A 17679-nucleotide genomic window follows, 5' to 3' on the forward strand; every position below is an offset into this window, starting at 1 on the left:
CCAGAAACCACGTGGCTGAAACTTGAGTGCTGGCTCTTTGTCTGTGTGACTCCTGATACAGCCACCCTGTATCTAGTGTTTTGTTGTTTCTGGGAATGACTGAGTGATTTTCTCTCTTTTTTTTGAAGTAAGTTCAGATCTTGATTACTAACATTTGATATTATTTTTCCACTTGAGGAAACTCATTTCCCATCATGTATTCCTTTGTAACTGAAGCCTGCACACCCACAATGTACCACACATGCACGCACAAATACATAAGTTTGAAGGGTGACATACATAATCTAACCTTGAATTCTGCACTAAGGTCATGCTGGTCAGGTCTATCATTCCATCCACACGCTAAGATGTGTTTGTTTCCTGATAATATACAGTTCAGGATTTTTAGTCTATCCCTAGAGGAGAGGCATTTTCCACCAAGCTACATGATTACATGAGCCGGGCTCTGTTCTGTTCTAAGGAAGCCATCAGGCCTGGCTGTACTGACTGAGAAGTCTTTATAGAGAGCTGTGTGAGAAATGAGGGAGTTCAAATTGAGTCCAACATTTTTCTTAGTGGAATCTCATGTTGGCTTCTGAGGACTTGTGTATCTGTGTCTTTTATCCCTTGTCCACTCTCATCACTCTGATGTTCAAGTCTTCTCTCTCCAGGCCTCCAACACTTACTATGATCTTATCCTTCTGGAATACCCTAGCAGTACCCGTGTCATGCACCGACTTCTGACAGGACCATCTGGGCTCATCTTCTGTGACAGATGTTAGCAGTTCACTGGGGATAGAGAGAGAGAGAGCTGTGTGCACAATGCCATGTTACTGCCTCCCCAAACAGCTGCTTACAGAGCCCACAGAGACCTCACACTAGAACCCAGTCTAAACTTCGGTCCAGACCAAACCTTCGTAATCACCGGCCTGTCAGTTTCTCAGAAGTTCTAGGACAGATCATTTCTAGGCCAGTATTGATGAATTCCTTTCAGGCAACCCTCCTGTGAAGATGGGCAGTGTGTTCTTTCTTATCCTCCACCTGCCCTCTCCCATCCTCTGATACAGGTCTCCACTTAGCTCACACTCTGACAAAGGAAAAGCTCAGCTCAATGAGTAACTTTCCATATGTGGCTCTCTTCGTACACAGCTCTTGCAAAGACCTATAGGACCTGAAATAATTGCTTCAGGGTTGGTACATCTCACCTTTGACCATCAGCTGCAGAGTGTTACTGGACATTGACCACACCTGAGGTTTTATTCTTGCAGGAAGTGGATCATCTCGGGACATTCGGTGTTTATGTTGTTGGTGTTAGTTCAGGGTGTGAGAACACTCATGATGTGTTCTCCTTTCTTGGACAGAATGAAGCTTACAAGACTATACTGTGACCCACACTGGAGGGTCATGGTCCCACCCAGGTCACCAATAGTGTGGACATGGCTGACAGGCATAGATTACTGTAGAGTTGTAGAAAGAGACAGCATCACCCAGGGCTGGACTGTGATGGTGACTCCTGAGAACAGGACCCTTTCTCTCCAAAGGACAAGGTTGGTGACACAGGAAGGACACTGAGTGTCCTTTACTTTGTCTTCATGAGCTACAGGTGTCACTGTTCTCTGAGGAGAAGGCACTTCTATGATGGAAACACTGAAACACTATCTTAGGTTTCCTCAGAACCACCCCTTTTTTGTAAATTTTTGTTAGTTCAAATTCAGATTAGGAACAAGGTTGCTTCACATGTCAATCCCTTCCCCCTCTCTCTCCCCTCCCAGCTACTCTTGCCTCTCCTACCTCCCACCTATCCCCACCACATCCACCCTCCACTCCCCAGACAGGGCAGGGCCCTGGACGGGTGCTCCCCAAAGACCACCACATCATCCTGGGCCTCCCCCATGTGTCCAGGCCGAGAGTGCATCCCTTCACGTGGGATGGGCTCTCAAAGTCCCTTCTTACACCAGGGAAAAATACTAATCCACTTTCAGTTCCCCAAAGAGTGGGGAGGCCTCCTCATTGACATCCACAGAACCACCCTTTTATACAACATCCATGTGAGGTTTTCTTTGACACTACAGCATATCCTCACAGTGTAAAAACCATATCAAGGGCTAAAGAATTGCCTCAAAGTTTAAGAGCTTTGGCTGCTCTTCCATAGGATAGTGTTTTGTTTCTGATACCCATTTTATGTATCATCCATAACAACAATTCCAGTAGATCAGATGCCCACGTCTGACCTCTGCAGATACCAGGGTTTCTGTATTACCTCTACATTCATTGAGGTAATACACCAATATACATAGTATAAAACAAATTGTTTTTTAAAAAGTCTCCTTAAGCATATTCCTAATACATGGGCCCATCTCATTTTTTCTTCATTTGATTTTAGACACAGACAAATCATTAGCCAAGATGACCCAACATAAGTGGTCTCTAGATTCTTTTGACAATTTTCAAATTTTGACTTTCAAAATTGGTGCCTCATTTCAATTTGTCTCTGAAGGTATCATGCTTGATAGGAGAGTGTAAAATAACAAACATATTTAGCAAAAATTTCACAGCTTTATTGGGCAACAAGAAATAGTTTGAGAAGTCACAGCAGCATGTCACATCACACTGGTTTTAAGTTGTATCATGAACTCACTGTCTTTGGGATTTTATTGTAATTTTGGGAGACAGGAGCCAAGTTGGTTTTATTACTTGAGTGTAAGGAAAAGTCTCTACACACACATGTATATCACCATGAGGGTCAGTGAGGGCTGAGCATCTTTCCTGAAACAGTTGAGTTGTCCTGATCCAGGATCTCACAGTGAAACACTTAGATTATCTTTATGTCATTGGTGTGCCGTGTGAAGGTAATATTTCGTGAAGGAAGATTTCTGCAACATATTTTGCTATTTCTAGTTTCTCCTACTTAAAAACAATCCCTAGAGATTCTAATATCCTAGAAGGTAGTGTATGTAAAATGGACAATGACAACCAGTGAAGAATTTTGAATGAAATTCTTAGACTTGACAATTAGAGAGTATAAAGTACCATTGGATTTCAAAAATACTCATGATGAAGACACAGGGGAGGAACTACAGTCCAGTGGAGTAAGTTGTCAACAGTATCCATCTAGGAGATTGTCAGTTCAGAATGAAATGGTGAATTTTATATTACTATTGATGAAACTAACTTTATATCACCGCCAACATTCCAGTTTCTCTTCATACAATTTTCTTGGAATTATTTTATCAAGTAGATTAACCTGATAAGATACTGGAAAGCTACTGAGGTCTTCCAGCTCCAAGGTGTATTTAATTGGATTGATTTTATAAATAATATGAGGCTGAGCACATGTTAACAGAGCTTTGAGTTGGACTTGATATGGGTTCCTGATGAAGAGTCTGTCATGGTTTGTCCTCAGATCCACCATTTTGTTGGATCATCTTCCATTTCCTCCCAGACACCTTTTCTTCATTCTCCATGAATTCTGAGCTGTCACGGCTGCAGCCTGAATTGGAACTTGTTACCTTGGCAACATGCTGAACTCCTGATTTCCTACAACTGTGGGTGATCCCAGTGAATTTGGTATCAATGAGTGGGCAGGGGCTTTCCTGAGAGCCCTGTATCATGGACAGATTCACAGGGAACACAGCAGGATTCTTGCAACCCTGTTGTTTCCCTGTTAAAAGGCTGAGCTTGTTAACTATCTATGCAGGTTGTGTTCTGCTCAAGAGAACTGCTACAAGCTGCCTGGTCACAGGGTAATTAAACAGTTTCATTTCATGAGATCAGTTCACAAAAGCCAGGGACATTGCTAGGGGGAAAACCTCTCATAGGAGCACTGAATTCTAGTATTAGTCTATACTCCAGGACCCCTGTATTGATGAATTATTGGATGTTTAGCTTTTCCGGGTTTCTCTTTTCTAACTGTTGACAAGGATCCACTCCTGGTCTGTATCTACGGTGCACAGTCATTATGATAGGATCCTAGTGATGCCTCCAGTTCCTTCAGTAAAGGGCAGGTTAGGGAACCTCCCCAACCCATCCTCAGGACTCAGGCAAGCTCAGTTAGTCCCTAGGGGACTGGAGTGACATTCTTTGTGAGGGGACAACAGGATCCCATGATTACTGTCTCTGTAAAGATGGAAGCCCAGGTATGTGATATAGATAGACCCTACTGGAACTGCAATTCTGATCAGCATTCATTGATCTGATCTGCATTCAAATCACTGAATGGCAAACTTTAGGCAGCTCCCTCTGTGACTATCAGATAACTGCTAGCATTTCTCTGCTCACTGATTCCCTTGATCTGGTGGGGACAGGTGACAGAACAACCATGGTTCCCACTCCCAGGATTTGCCTTCAGAGAAGTGGTTGTCTATAAGGAGTGTCCACTATGAGAGCCCAGTCCTGGTTTCCAATGTATAGGGTGAGTGCCCATTTAACACAGTATCTCCTTTCTTCTTAGGAGTCCATCACAGTAAACACAACACATCAAGCCCATGCAGCTTTGCTGTGACCTCAAGAATGAATGTGACCCTCCACTGTATCTCACAACAGTGACAAGACACTTTCATCCTGACCAGAGAAAGGAAACAGAAGCTGTCCTGGAGCCTGACTTCCCAGGATTTATATACCAGGCCATCAAGGTGACTATTCTCTACAGGCCTTGTGATCCTTATCTAAATGTTTATGGACAATAGAGAAGCAACCACAAGTTTAATAAGAACACAGTGATGTCCTGGAGCTTCTGGCATCAGATGAGGAAGCACAAACCTTTCTTTAAATAATGGCACCCTGATGCCTTGAACGCAGCCATGGCCATTAATCTTGTTAGAGGATCAGCTGGTAGCGATTGAAGTTTAAGGTGCCAGCCAACCAGGAGACAAATCTCTGATGGATGATTTTGGAGATCGATACGAGGCTCTGAGACCACAGACTCCAGGAAGTCTTTTTCGTCTGCTATGCCTTTACATGTTTGCTGCTATCATCTTTCTGTGGTACCTGACATGGTGTGAATTAGTGTGGGGAGATCCCCACTGTCTCTGATGTGTTTATCTCATGGAAATAGCCCTTTCTACTGGGCATTCTTACCTGTGGATTATTATGAAGACGTTTTCTTCCTAAGCTGTATTGCCCAATAGATAATAATTATGTTAGTTTAAATAGAGTTCTGCTTCCATCCGCTACTGGATAAAGGCTCTAGTATAGCATTTAAAGTAGTCATCAGTCTCATTATAGAGCAAGGGCATTTAAGGTAGCTTCTCCACTATTGCTTAGATTCTTGTGGGGGTCATCCTTGTGGATCCCTAGACATTTCCCCAGTGCCAGATTTCTCTTTAGACCTGTAATGGCTCTCTCTATTAAGGTATCTCTTTTCTTGCTCTACTCTATTTTACCCCCCCTGACTCAAGCTTCCTGATCTCTCCTGTTCTCCTCCCCCTACTATCCTCCTCTCCTCCTCCTCCTCCCTCTCCCCTCCACAATTTGCTCCCAATTTGCTCAGGAAATCTTGCCCTGTCAGGAAGACTCTCTTAATTCCCTCTCTGCTTCAAACCATACCAATGTGTTTTTCACCCTGTTCCTTCTATTTTTCATCAGGGATCACAGTTCCTGATATGACACTCCACATCCTGTCTGAATACTCTCAGAACTAAACTCAGGGGAGAAAATTCTCTTACTGCTATGTAATGTAATTCTTCAGACTATATCCTGCTGTTAGGCATGAGAACCTATTATAAAATGAAAAGAACACCTCCTTAAAAATAGAATTTATCAGTCATGTAAATCCCTTTCAACATTAAAAACCATGTGGTACTGATGGTAGAAAACAAGGTTACGCCGGGCATTGGTGGCACACACCTTTAATCCCAGCACTCGGGAGGCAGAGCCAGGCGGATCTCTGTGAGTTGAGTCCAGCCTGGTCTACAAGAGCTAGTTCCAGGACAGCCTCCAAAATCACAGAGAAACCCTGTCTTGAAAAAAAAAACAAGGTTACAACGAAAAACATACATAATGGAGATAATTTTTGATAAAGAGTCAGCCTTTATTCATGTCCCACAGTCATTCAACAAGGACTCTCATAGGAAATTAAGAACAGAGGACCTCCAGTGTCACAATAAGTTCATGGACCAAAACACCATAATTAGCATCTTAGGGAATGGTGAGAAAGCAGAAATTTTGCATTAAATCCTGAAGAAGGAGACAGTCTTTAGCTTTGTACTTAAACACTTAGCTAATGCGTAAACAGAAGTAAAGGTACATTTCCAGTATAGACAAAAAAGTGAGATAGAATAAAATGAATAAGATGTAATTGTTTTAAGATAATATGATGGTCTATGCATAAATTTTGAATCATTATATGCTAAGTTATCCTAACAAGGTGATTCTGGGATTATTGATTGTCGGGATCCAAAAATTATGCTATTAGAGAAATCCTCAGGGTCCAGACCTCGAGTGCTAGGCTACATCATATTGCAGATGCTAGCTGATTTGCTGTTGAAAGGCACAGCCTCAGTGGAGAATGTCCCCTAGTTTTGCATCTACAGAACTAAGCATTTGAATAGGCCTGGATCAGGGTGGAGAGCTGGGTCTACATGAGTAGAGACTGTTTTGAGGTATCTGCTGATAGAGCCTAGGAAGAGGTTCAGGAAGATAGTCTCTGCTATCACCAAAGAACAGTTAGAGAGCAGTTGAGGAAGATGATGGGGCAAATGGGAGACTCCGGTTTGCAGGAGGGAACTGAGAGCTCTCTGAAGATGACAAGATGCTGTGTCTGGTCTTTGTTGCCATGGGTTGCTAGGAATTTCCAAGTCCACCTGAAAGACCCCTGGAAGCTCAGGCCCCCAGTTTCTCAGCCCAGGACCTTGGTCACCCCAATCACCATGTGGAGGCAGAAACTTGATGCAAACAGCAAGAGGCTTTATTGTAGTTGTTTAATGAGCTAACCCCATGTTAGCTCGGGCCTTTCATCCACTAGCCATGGCGGATGGCTAGAAAGATGGCTCAAGTCGTCTTTCTATGCTCAATCTGCATAGAGATCTTATAGGGCAGTGTAAGGGGAGTGTCTGGGGTACGCACAGGCTTAGGATTGGTGTGCCTCCAGGCTTGGAGGGCTTGCCCTGTGTTGATTGGCCAACTGGTTGTTATGGCCCATAGGCCCTCCCAGGGTGGTTGCTATGCTCTGCACATCATTGCTGTGCACTTATCCATAAAGCAAACCCAGAGCCTTAAAGCATAGCACTACCAGCTAATTTCTGATTGGTTCCTTGCCATGAGGCAGGCATCTGACCTCCTAGTGATCAAGGCAAGGTCAGGTAAGCACGCACTAGGCTGTTATGGCTGCCGAAATGGGGAGCTGGTCCCTTCACACCCTCCCCCACTCAGGCCAGACCTCAGGGCCTCTGTGGTTTGGGACTGAGGCATGCCAGGCCACTACAATTGATCAGCATGCCAAGTTCTTTTGCACATGTGCAAATTAGACAGCAGAGAAAGAAATGGAAAAACACTGCAATTTCCTGCAACACTCCCTCCCTCACATCTGTGATGTCACGTTGCTGTTGTGAAGGTGTGTTTGATGGGGTTATATAGAGTGGTCAGAATGTGCCACCCACAGAAGGATTCTGTATTGAGAAAAAAAATTAAAGTTCTATCTACCCTCCCTGGACAGATAGTCCTTATCCACCATGTGGTAAGATTGACTTTATATTTTAAGAGAAACTCCATGAATAATACTTGTAGACTGAAAAATTAAATGTACACAGAAATTGCTTTGGAGAATCATAGACAGATGGACTAAATTCTTGGTTCTGACTTTAGTCATCATTTTGGTTTTCATTCATCTTCTTTGTTTCCAGACAACAGATAGAGGCTCCACTATAGAGAATGTGGTAATATATGAAAATGGAAAATGACACATCAGAGAGAAGGGAAGAAAACTGTACAGAAATGAGGACCCAGGCTGATATACTGGGTATATCATGATATACATGCATAATCCTCACATTATAGACCCAGAAAAGAGTTGTTTCATCAGCAAATGCCCACAGTAGGTGGAAGGATCTAAATTCATTTCCTGACGAAGGATCTCATCACAGCACTCACACCTTCCTCTGTAACAAATCACAATTGCTCCCTGGACATTCTCCTTATACCAGTTCCTCAGTGTAAGAACTGGAAACCTTACAGAAAGTTGGATCATAAGATTGATTTCCCAGACTCTGGAACCCTGAAAGATATATTTATTTCTATTCTGAGTGATTCTCAGCTGCATGGTGGGCCTCAGTCTGGCTTCCCCAAGGCTCAAAGACCAGAATCCCAAGGAAAATGAGGACCAGGGCAGCCATCCCCATCCTGATGAGATTCTCCACTGTGTAATCCTTGTTCTCTGAGGCTGTGGCTGTGGACAAAGAAGTACAGTGGTTAGGAAAGGTCAAAATTGCCCCAAGGTACCTAAATGTCCCCAAGATAAGTAAATGTCTACTCAGGGCCCCTGCCTACCATGGACAAGTCTTGCAGCCTATGTTTCCAGTGCTGTAATTTTGAATTCTCTTTATTCAACTGACGTGGGTTTGGGCATGCTCTAAGATGAACTGATAATGTCAACTGATCCTGGGAGCAGAAGAAGGTAAACAGAATGTGCTTGTCCTTAAGAGATCTGAGAGTTTCTTCTGAATTCTACTTTCTCATTTACTGCAATTACTCGTCAATCTCATTATATAAACTCATGAAATCTGGGATGAATCTTATGCTGCTGTAGCTAGGTGCCCTTTGTTATTCTTTTTAAAAATACGTTTAATTTTTTTAAATTTACATTCCAGCTGCAGGTTCTCCCTCCTTCCTTCCCTTCATGTCAGTATTTCCTACCTAAAATTCCCACCCACTAATCCACTCAGTCTTCAATTTTGTTTAGGAAATGGCTGGTCTCCCATTAACATTTAAAAAACATGGCATATAAAGTTTGTTGAGACTAAGCACCTACCCCCCATGTTTTAAGGTTGGGCAAGACTACCCAGTGTGACGAGTAGGTTCATAAAATCCAGTAAAAGTATCATAGACACCCCCTGTTCCCACGAGGAGTTCTTATTGGATTCTTCAGCAGCACAGTGAAACCGGTAAATTCAGAGCAGTATAAATTGACAATACAGGACATTGAACCATGGGTCTTTGCACTGAGCAGCTGCAGCGGTGTCTGAGTTAGGTGTCTCTGGTCAGCTCAGCCGAGGTTGTGCAGATTCAGGTGCTCAGTCTAGGATGATTTCCTCAATGGGTTTTGCTGAGTGTTTGTTCCCTTGTCACACTTAGACCTCCCATCTCTCCTGATATCTGAGCATTGTCCTGAACTGTTCTGAGGACCCAGGGACCACTGAGGGGTGGTTGAGAGGAGAAAATGCCTTAGAGTTTCTCTGAAATGAGAAATGGTTTCTGTTAATACCGAGAACCTGTGTCTTGTAGCTAAAATGTCCCAGATGTTTCTCCCCACATTAGAACAAGAATTTTCTCTTTTTGTCTAGTTCATGTAGGAGCACAGGCTTCTGATGGAGATTGTCATCCTTCTCTTTTCTTCCTCATATCATGTAGGAAATGTAGGACCAAGGTTTGGGGCAGTGACATGTCCTGGCTCTCGATGAATAGTGAAGTCTGTCTGTCTGTCTGTCTGTCTGTCTGTCTGTCTGTCTGTCTGTCTCTCTCTCTCTCTCTCTTTCTCTCTCTCTCCCTTTCTCTCTCTCTCTGTGTGTGTGTGTGTGTGTGTGAGAGAGAGAGAGACAGACAGACAGTCAGACAGACAGTCAGACAGACAGACAGACACATAGAGAGAGAGAATTATGAAAGAGAACATATGCTCTCTAAGCTATGCTAAGCCAGTGGGCTTTCAGCTAACAGTCTTCTGATAGCATGGCTAGCTGTCCCTATGCATAGATCCCAAGAGTGACATATGTAACACTCCCTTAAATTCATCAATTTACAAATAATTTGTGTGGAGACAAACCAGGCCATACTGTGAGGAGAGAGTGCTGTAAGTGTCCCATCTCTTTAGGAGATTCACGGGTCAGTGCTGCAGTCTCTTATGGTCTTATCCCAAAATTTTCCAAGTTCAGATGGGCACACCAAGAGCAGGCACACACCTCACCAAAGGAAACTGAGCCCATACAATCTCAGTTCCTCTATTTCAGCCTGCAGTGGTATGGTGAATACTTAGTAAACAATAGGTTTTGATTGGGACTACTAGATTTTATTTTGCTTAATATTATTATTACGTTCAGGTTCACATGACAAATTCTGTCTGGTAGGGTCGAGCTATGGATCTGTTGGGAAAAAGAAGAGTATAGCAGGATTTGTACCTATCACAGCAAGGCTGCCTACTCCCCTGGAGACACAGGGTCATGGATGCACTGCAAGCAAGGACCAGGGACAGGGTGGTCCTTCACAGTGACTGGGAATGGCTGAACCATATAGGACATGGGGCCTGTCCTGAAATGTGGGGTGTCAGTTAGGAGGCCTGGGCAGTCTAAGGGGCCCCTGGTAGTGGATCAGCCTTTATCCCTAGTGAATTAATGGATTTTAAAGCCCATTCCACATAGAGAGATACTCACTCAGCCTAGACTCACAAGGGAGGCATCCGCGTTTCTGTCAAGGATATCGCCTTCTGACTAACACTTCATATTGTCCCCTTAAAACCACCTAAGTCAAGGACTCCTAGGGTTTGGATTTATTATTATTATTATCATTATTATTATTATTATTATTATTTTATTAGTTCAAATTAGAAACAAGCCTGCTTCAAATATCAATGCCTTCTCCCTCTCCCATCCCCCAACAGCTGCCCACACCATACACTCTCTGCTCCCAGGGAGGGTAAGGGCCTCCATGGGGAATAACCCAAGTCTGTCATATAATCCTGGGCAGGGCCTAGGCCCTCCCCATGTGTCCAGGCTGAGAGAGCATGCCTCCATATAGAATGGGCTCATAACGTACTCTTTTGCCAGGGATAATACTGATCTACTACCAGAGGCCCCACAGTGTCCTGGGGACTCCTGATCGACGTCCACGTTGAGGGTTCTGCATTTTAAGTCACCAGAGGGGTTAAGGTCTCCTCACCTGAGACAGAGAGCTCCACAGCGACACTGGCATGTGACAACAGGTAGGGAGATGAGTCTTGAGACCTGTAGCACCTGTAGGTGCCTGAGAGGGCAGAGGTCACAGCAGTCATGGAGAATTCTGCCTGGAACTCCCCATCTTGGGACTTGGATTTCATTCTCTGGGGTTGGTGTGCTGCTCCCTCCTTGGACAGAATGAAAGTGTCTGTCGTGTATGTTGACTGACACAGCAGGGCCACGTTGTCTCCAGACAGCACTGTGGAGTTTGGCTTCACTGAGAGGGAAGGACTGTCAGGAAGCTGTCCTAAAGAGAGCAGAGATAATGAGAGGCTGCCTTCAATGCTCTGAGACGAAACTTCACAAGGTCAGCTCTGAGCACCTGCGACTCTGATTATTTTCCCTTCCTGAATTCCTGAAATGTTTCCCTATCTCTGCATCAGTTCCTGAATAAGAGTCCTGTCCCTCATCCCAGCTATCAGCTCTTAGGTCCCCCATGAGAGTTTATGCAGAGGTTAGGAACCAGATTGAATCTATTTAGATCCTCACCTGTGATCATGATGTCCAGGGGATCACTGGAGGCTGACCACTCAGAGGAGAGCTTGTGTGCACCATAGCATCTGTACTGTCCTGCAGTAGAGCTGCTCACATTTCCCAGTATGAAGTTTGCCAAGGAGAGGCCAGCCTGGGTCCTCTGGCCCTGGTGCTGGGTGAAGTCAGCTCCCCCCACCTTGTACAGAGCAAATCTGTCATAGCTGATGTCAGAGACACACTGCAGGGTGAGGCTCTCTCCAGGGTCCAGGATATGGCCTTGGTGAGTCAGCAGAGAGGGCTTCTTGGACAGACCTAGAGGGAAGGTGACAGCCTAGTGACTGAGGAGATGGTTTTTACCAAACACCTATTCCTTCCCATCATGCCCTGCGCATGTTACTGCTTCTCCCCAGGAGTGGGGCTCTGGCTCAGCAATCAGGATCTTTCTTTTTCACTCTTTATCTCCAACTACCTAGTGTGACAGGGTCATGGCAAAGGGCTTGGAGTATTAAAAATGATTGGTCAGTGATGGGGCTGACTCACCTGAGATGTGCATTTCCAGGGGCTCACTGGGTGCTGACCACAGCTGTGGGGTTTGCTTGTAGTAACCATAGCATCGGAATGTCCCTGTGTGGTCTGCTGTTACATGATCTATAGAGAATAAGGCTTGGTACTGCATAGTACTGTGTATATACTGTGAGTTCAGGGAGCTGGAGAACTTCTGATCTTCCTTGGTGAGGATGAACTTGTTATAAACCATCTGTGAGACACACTGGAGAGTCATGTTCCCCCCTGAGGTCACCACAGGGCTGGGCAATTCTACCAGGTGTGGTTTAGTGTTATAGATTCCTAGGACAGAATAAGCAGTCTGTTACATGGGCTCTCAGTCACAATGTTCTCAGGGCTAGACTTTGGGAGGGAATACTCCTGAGAGCAGTGCCTGAGGCTGAGACTGTGTGTGTCCCCTCACCTGTCACCACCAGTTCCAGGGTGTCACTGGGCTCTGACCAGCCAGCTGAGCTGTAACAGTAACAGCGATATTGCCCCCCACTGTCCTCTGTCACAGAAGGAATGGAGAACGTGGACTTGTTCCCAGGCTCCTTTGGGGTCTGTGTACCCCAGGTTTGTTGGCTTCCCTCTTTATGCAGAAAACACATTTCTGCATCCAGGGTCCCCTGACAGGAGATGTTCATGGGGCTTCCTAAGGCAACCACAGGGCCTGGCTTAGCCTTGATGGTGGGTTTGTGGAGGGTCCCTGCAAGGAAACAGGAGAGAAGGGGGTGGGTCTGTCTGAAAGTGGCACAGGAGAGTCACAATGGCGGAAGGCACTTGTTTGTAATTAATTTAAGCTCCTGTTAAACATCACATCCTCACAGCAGTTCTCTCCCTTTCCCTCTCCCCCTGACCCACTGCGCCTATTTTTTTTTTCCTTCAGAACAGAGCAGGGTTCCCAGTGATATGACTGGAACACGGCATAACAGCATGCAGTAAGACTAGGCAAACACCCTCCTGTTAAGGCTGGAGAAGGCAACCCAGTAGGAGGAAAAAGATCCCCTGTGCAGGCAAAAGGGTCAGAGACTTCCACACTCCTGTTGTTATGAGTCTAACAAAAATCGCAAGCTATTCTGGTTGTGCTTGTGCATGCCTTTAACCCTAGCACTCAGTCGACAAAAGCAGGCAGATCGATGTGAGTTCAAAGCCAGCCTGGTCTCCAGAGTCAGGTTCAGGACAGGCAGGGATACACAGTGACCCTCTAAAAACAAAAATAAAAAGGAGCCAGTGTAAATCAGCACAGCCTGTGTGCAGAGGGCTTAGTGAAGACCCAAGCATGAGCCTTGGTTGCTGCTTCAGTCTCTGTGAGCCCTCATGGTTCCACTGAAGTGTTGTGTGGCTCCTACAACCCTTCCTCTCTCTTCTGTAGAGTTTCTCCTGTTCTTGTGGATGCTATTTAAGCTGATCCAGAGTAACAGAGGGCACCATGAAGATTCCTCTCTCTCTCAGAACTTATAGAATATGCTCTCACTATCTTCCCTGGATTCTGTATCTTGTGTTACTCTGTCTCCCATGATCTGTGTCAATGGGCTCAGGAGCCCTGGCTCCTCACACTCCACACACCAAGGCCTCCCTCAGCACCTCTGTTATATCTGTATCATTTTGTGGAATATTTTTGGCTTCTCACCTGAGAACAGGAGCTCCAGAGGGTCACTAGGATCTGACCACACCAATGGGCTGTTACTGTGAAAGCTGTAGCATCTGAATGTCCACCTTTGACTGGAGGTCACAGGGCCCACAGGGAGCCTGCCCTCATACTGCCAAGTAGACTGGTTATACTCTGAGTCCAGTATCCTGGATTCTTCCTGTGGTCCTTCCTTAATCAAAATGAACCCAGAATATTGTTGCTTTGAGCCACACTGGATGGTGACTTTCCCTCTTTCAGTCACCACAGGGTTGGGCTGTGCTGAGAGACTGGGTTTACTGTAGGCCCCTAGGAGAGAAGAAGAATCAGTTAAATGCCCTCAAAGGCCCTCTTACCCTCCAAGGCTGTGTGGAGAGTCACCCCTGTGTACAGAACCACTTCTTGACAGACAAACCTGAGGCTGTGGACTTTGTGAGTCTTCTCACCTGTCACCACCAGTTCCAGGGAGTCACTGTGCTCTGAATATCCATAATGGGTCCAATATTGACAGGTATATTGCCCTGCTTCCTGAGGGACTATTTTTGAGATTGAGAATTCAGCCTTGTTCTTAGGATTTGGTGGATATTTTTTGTTCCTGAAATGTCCATTTTTATACAGACGGTATTCTTGGGCTCCCATGGTTCCCTCACACAAGAAGGTCACTGTAGTCAGCTCAGAGACCACAGAATCTGGTTGTGCTCTGAGGATAGGTTTAGGAAGAGTTCCTGCAAGGAAAAGATCAGGTAGGACCCGGGACATTATCTTCTGATTTTAACCCACACTGTAACCCTCAGCCCTCCCCAGGGGTAGCACACATGTGATGTTTTCCATCCTCACTGCCCAGCATGGCTCCAGGAATGATGACAAGTGATGTCAGGACATCTGCAGACACTCACTCACCTGACAGCACTGGTGTCCCATGGCCCAGAGTCAGTCCTGGAAGAGAGTTCCCTGTGAGAGGTTTGTCCCTGAAGCTTGAGAAGGTTCTCCCCTCTGCAGAACCTCCTGAGACCCTGGGGTTTCCTAACTGACCCATGCTGGGCTGTGGGGCAGCATCAATCCCAGAGCACAGCATCCCTCCCCATCTCCACATCTCACCCAGACAGAGCAGGACTGTGAAGGAGACGGTCATGGCGTCTCCTCCTGGAGGCTGCTACTGTGCTCATGGGCAGAGCTACAGAGTCTGTCTGAAGAGGCAGGAGACATAGGGTGTGGCCTCTGGAGGCAGGGCCCTCCCCATGACATGGTTGTGCTTCAGCAGCCCCACAGGAAGGGGAACTGCCCTCCTCACACACCAGGCTCTGAATTCCCTTCGTTTGTGTCTAGGTCATGCAGTAGACTCCATCAATATTTAATGGATGTCATTTCCAATTTCCCAACAGTGTCTGTCTCATCTGTCCTCATCTTTGTCAGGACCAGGTCGGGGCAGACATGAATGTGTATTACACACAAGAAATACAAATTTTCATGTGGGCTTGCGTTATTCCTTTTCACATTTTTTTGTGTGTTTTTGAGACAAGGTTTCTCATATTGTTTTGGAGAATATTCCGGAATCCGCTCTGTAGACCAGGCTGGACTTGAACTCATAGAGATCCACCTGCCTCTGCCTCCCGAGTGCTGGGATTAAAGGCATGTGCCACCAACGCCCGGCTCTTTTTCACATTTTTATGTGAAATGCTTCCCCATATTCAAAATGTTTGAAGGTTTCTGTGAAGGGTCTCAGTGTGCACATCTCAATGGAATGAAATGTGTAATCTACTTCCCCATAGTGCTGGCTTACAAGTTTGCAGTAGGGACTGGAGTAATGGCTCAGAGTTTTACAGCACTGGCTGCTCTTCCAGAGGTCCTGAGTTCAATTCCCAGCATCCCCGATGTGGCTGACAACAATTTGCAATGAGATTTGATGCCCTCTTCTGGTGTGCAGGTTAACATCCAGGTAAAACCCTGTTCATAATAATAAATCAACCTTTAAAAAACAAAACAAAACCATATATACAGTACCTTTTCTACTTGTATGTTTAATTAAACTAATGAAATAATAATAAAAAATTACATTCCTTTCTTTATGAGTATAGACAAACATATGTCACAGCACAGGCATGGAGGTCAGAGGACAAGGTCAGAAGTCAGTTTTCTCCTTGCATGATATGGATCAGAGTTGGGGCTGAAGGTTGGCAGCAGCGCTTATACACTGATCCATGTCACTAGCTCAGTCTTAGCATCGTCACTTTCCTTAGTCCTTGTCCTCAGGCCAAAAAAATATTGCACGGGTCCCAAGGGTCCTGGGCCAAGAAATTTTCCAGCATTTTTGGGTGCAGGTTGTGGGTGTGGCCACCCTTCTTCTTAAGGCAGTAGACCACACAGGATTGCAGGTGTGGGCAGCACTTGTGGGCAGCAGAGCATGGCCTTGTCATACTTGTCCTTCTAGAGAGACTGGCAAAGGGATGACTCTATGATGCCACCACTCAGGTGCAGCACCAGGTTCAGGGTGGGAATCTTTCTGTCCTTTGCCAATGGTCAGGATTTAGCCATCCTCATTCTTCTGTCAGTAAATCCCAGCCTCTGGTGGTCAGGTGAGATGCCTTCCTTGTCTTGGGTCTCAGTCTTGACATTGTCCATGGAGTCACTGTGCTGGACCTCAAGGGTGATGGTCTTGCCCTTCTGGAAACTGCAGAATTTCTCCATCTTTGTGTCTGTTTCATCCCTTAGTTGAAGAGGAGGAGAGTTCAGTAAAAATAATTTCCCTTTATTTTTGGAACCAGGGAATGATGGCAGGGCCTCCAGAATTATAAGCTCATACCCCTCCCTTGAGACACACCCACTTACTTCTGCAGTTTCAATTTCTGATCTTGAGTTAAATTCATTTGATCTGCTATCTTTTTCTTAGACTTGTGGTTTTCATTATTATTGTTGCTGATTTGAGACAGGCTGTGTCAGTGGAGCCATGGCTTTCTCAGAGTTGGTTATGTAGAGCAGGTTGGGCTGGGACACTCTGCTTCCCAAGTGTTTGGATTAAAGTTGTGGCTACCACACCCGGCCACAGGTTTAGTTTTTGAGTGTATGAAAATGTCATATCAGTTTGTATAATGTTTTGGTGGTTCACCACCCACCCTGCCTTCCCCCTCCCTCTCTCTTACTGGTTCCCTCCTCACTGATCTGATTTTCTTTTTCATTCCCTCTGTGACCTGCTGGTTGTAGAAAATCCTCAGCCTCTTCTTACACTAAACTTTGTATTCTCTTCCTCCCATGCAGTTTAATTTGTGTTTCTCAAATGTTTGGACATAGTACCAGGGGCCACACTGTTAAAGAAAACCGACTGTTCCTCTCCCAGGGGGCATCAGATGCCATTTGTTCTTCATCTGTGGGTGGGACACTGTGCCCATCTCCCTTCCCCATGCTGGATTTTTTCTCTATTGGGCTCACATGGGGTTGTAGATGTTACCACACCCACTGTGAGCTCAGATGTGTGACTGTCTTGTAGTGTCCAGAAATTGTTTATTGTCATCCTCTACCACCCCAGGGTCTCCACAATTTTCAACCTTCTCTTCAGCAATGGCCCCATGCTACAAAGGTGTCACATGGGGAAAATTCTCTAACTTGGCATCGCTTCAAAGGCTGGTTCCAGGCCACACACATGTCTTGTTTGTCACATGGAGAATGAGATAGAGGTCGATGAGTATTTCCCACTTTTGTTGCTGAACCAAAAAGACATCCTTAAATTCCTTTTTGTATCAATGTCAGTATCAATAATTATCATCCTGTAAGAGTATTGGGAATTTAAGAGAATTCATATTAAGCGATGAGTTTGGGGGTTACCCTGGGCTGTATCAGGGCCTATCTCATAAGAGGAGACAAAAATTCCCCTAGAGTATGTGATGGACATACTCTAATCCAATACATTTTATGCATGTGATTATC

General features: G+C 45.3%; 1 protein-coding gene across 1 annotated transcript; it reads right to left on the reverse strand.

Moving 5' to 3' along the window:
* Positions 1 to 8207: 8207 nt before the first annotated feature.
* On the reverse strand, positions 8208 to 14893 carry LOC113838930 (leukocyte immunoglobulin-like receptor subfamily B member 3). Its single transcript, XM_035453840.1, has 9 exons — positions 14860 to 14893; positions 14662 to 14697; positions 14208 to 14486; positions 13765 to 14070; positions 12556 to 12840; positions 12129 to 12434; positions 11604 to 11900; positions 11059 to 11361; positions 8208 to 8353 (listed from the first exon to the last, which is right to left on the reverse strand). The coding sequence occupies exons 1-9, from the start codon at positions 14891 to 14893 to the stop codon at positions 8208 to 8210; spliced, it is 1992 nt and encodes a 663-aa protein (XP_035309731.1).
* Positions 14894 to 17679: the final 2786 nt, after the last annotated feature.

The sequence above is a fragment of the Cricetulus griseus genome, unplaced genomic scaffold (genome assembly GCF_003668045.3).
Source record: "Cricetulus griseus strain 17A/GY unplaced genomic scaffold, alternate assembly CriGri-PICRH-1.0 unplaced_scaffold_36, whole genome shotgun sequence".
In the NCBI taxonomy this organism is placed as follows: Eukaryota; Metazoa; Chordata; class Mammalia; order Rodentia; family Cricetidae; genus Cricetulus; species Cricetulus griseus.

What these genes read in the sequence shown, in the direction of transcription:
- LOC113838930 (XM_035453840.1), bottom strand. Translation starts at nt 14,893, where the DNA reads ATGACCGTCTCCTTCACAGTCCTGCTCTGTCTGG. An exon ending in CCTGGAACTGGTGGTGACAG is followed by an intron (nt 14,071 to 14,207) that starts GTGAGAAGACTC and finishes CTTCTCTCCTAG; the next exon opens with GGGCCTACAGTAAACCCAGT. An exon ending in CCTGGAAATGCACATCTCAG is followed by an intron (nt 11,901 to 12,128) that starts GTGAGTCAGCCC and finishes CCTTCCCTCTAG; the next exon opens with GTCTGTCCAAGAAGCCCTCT.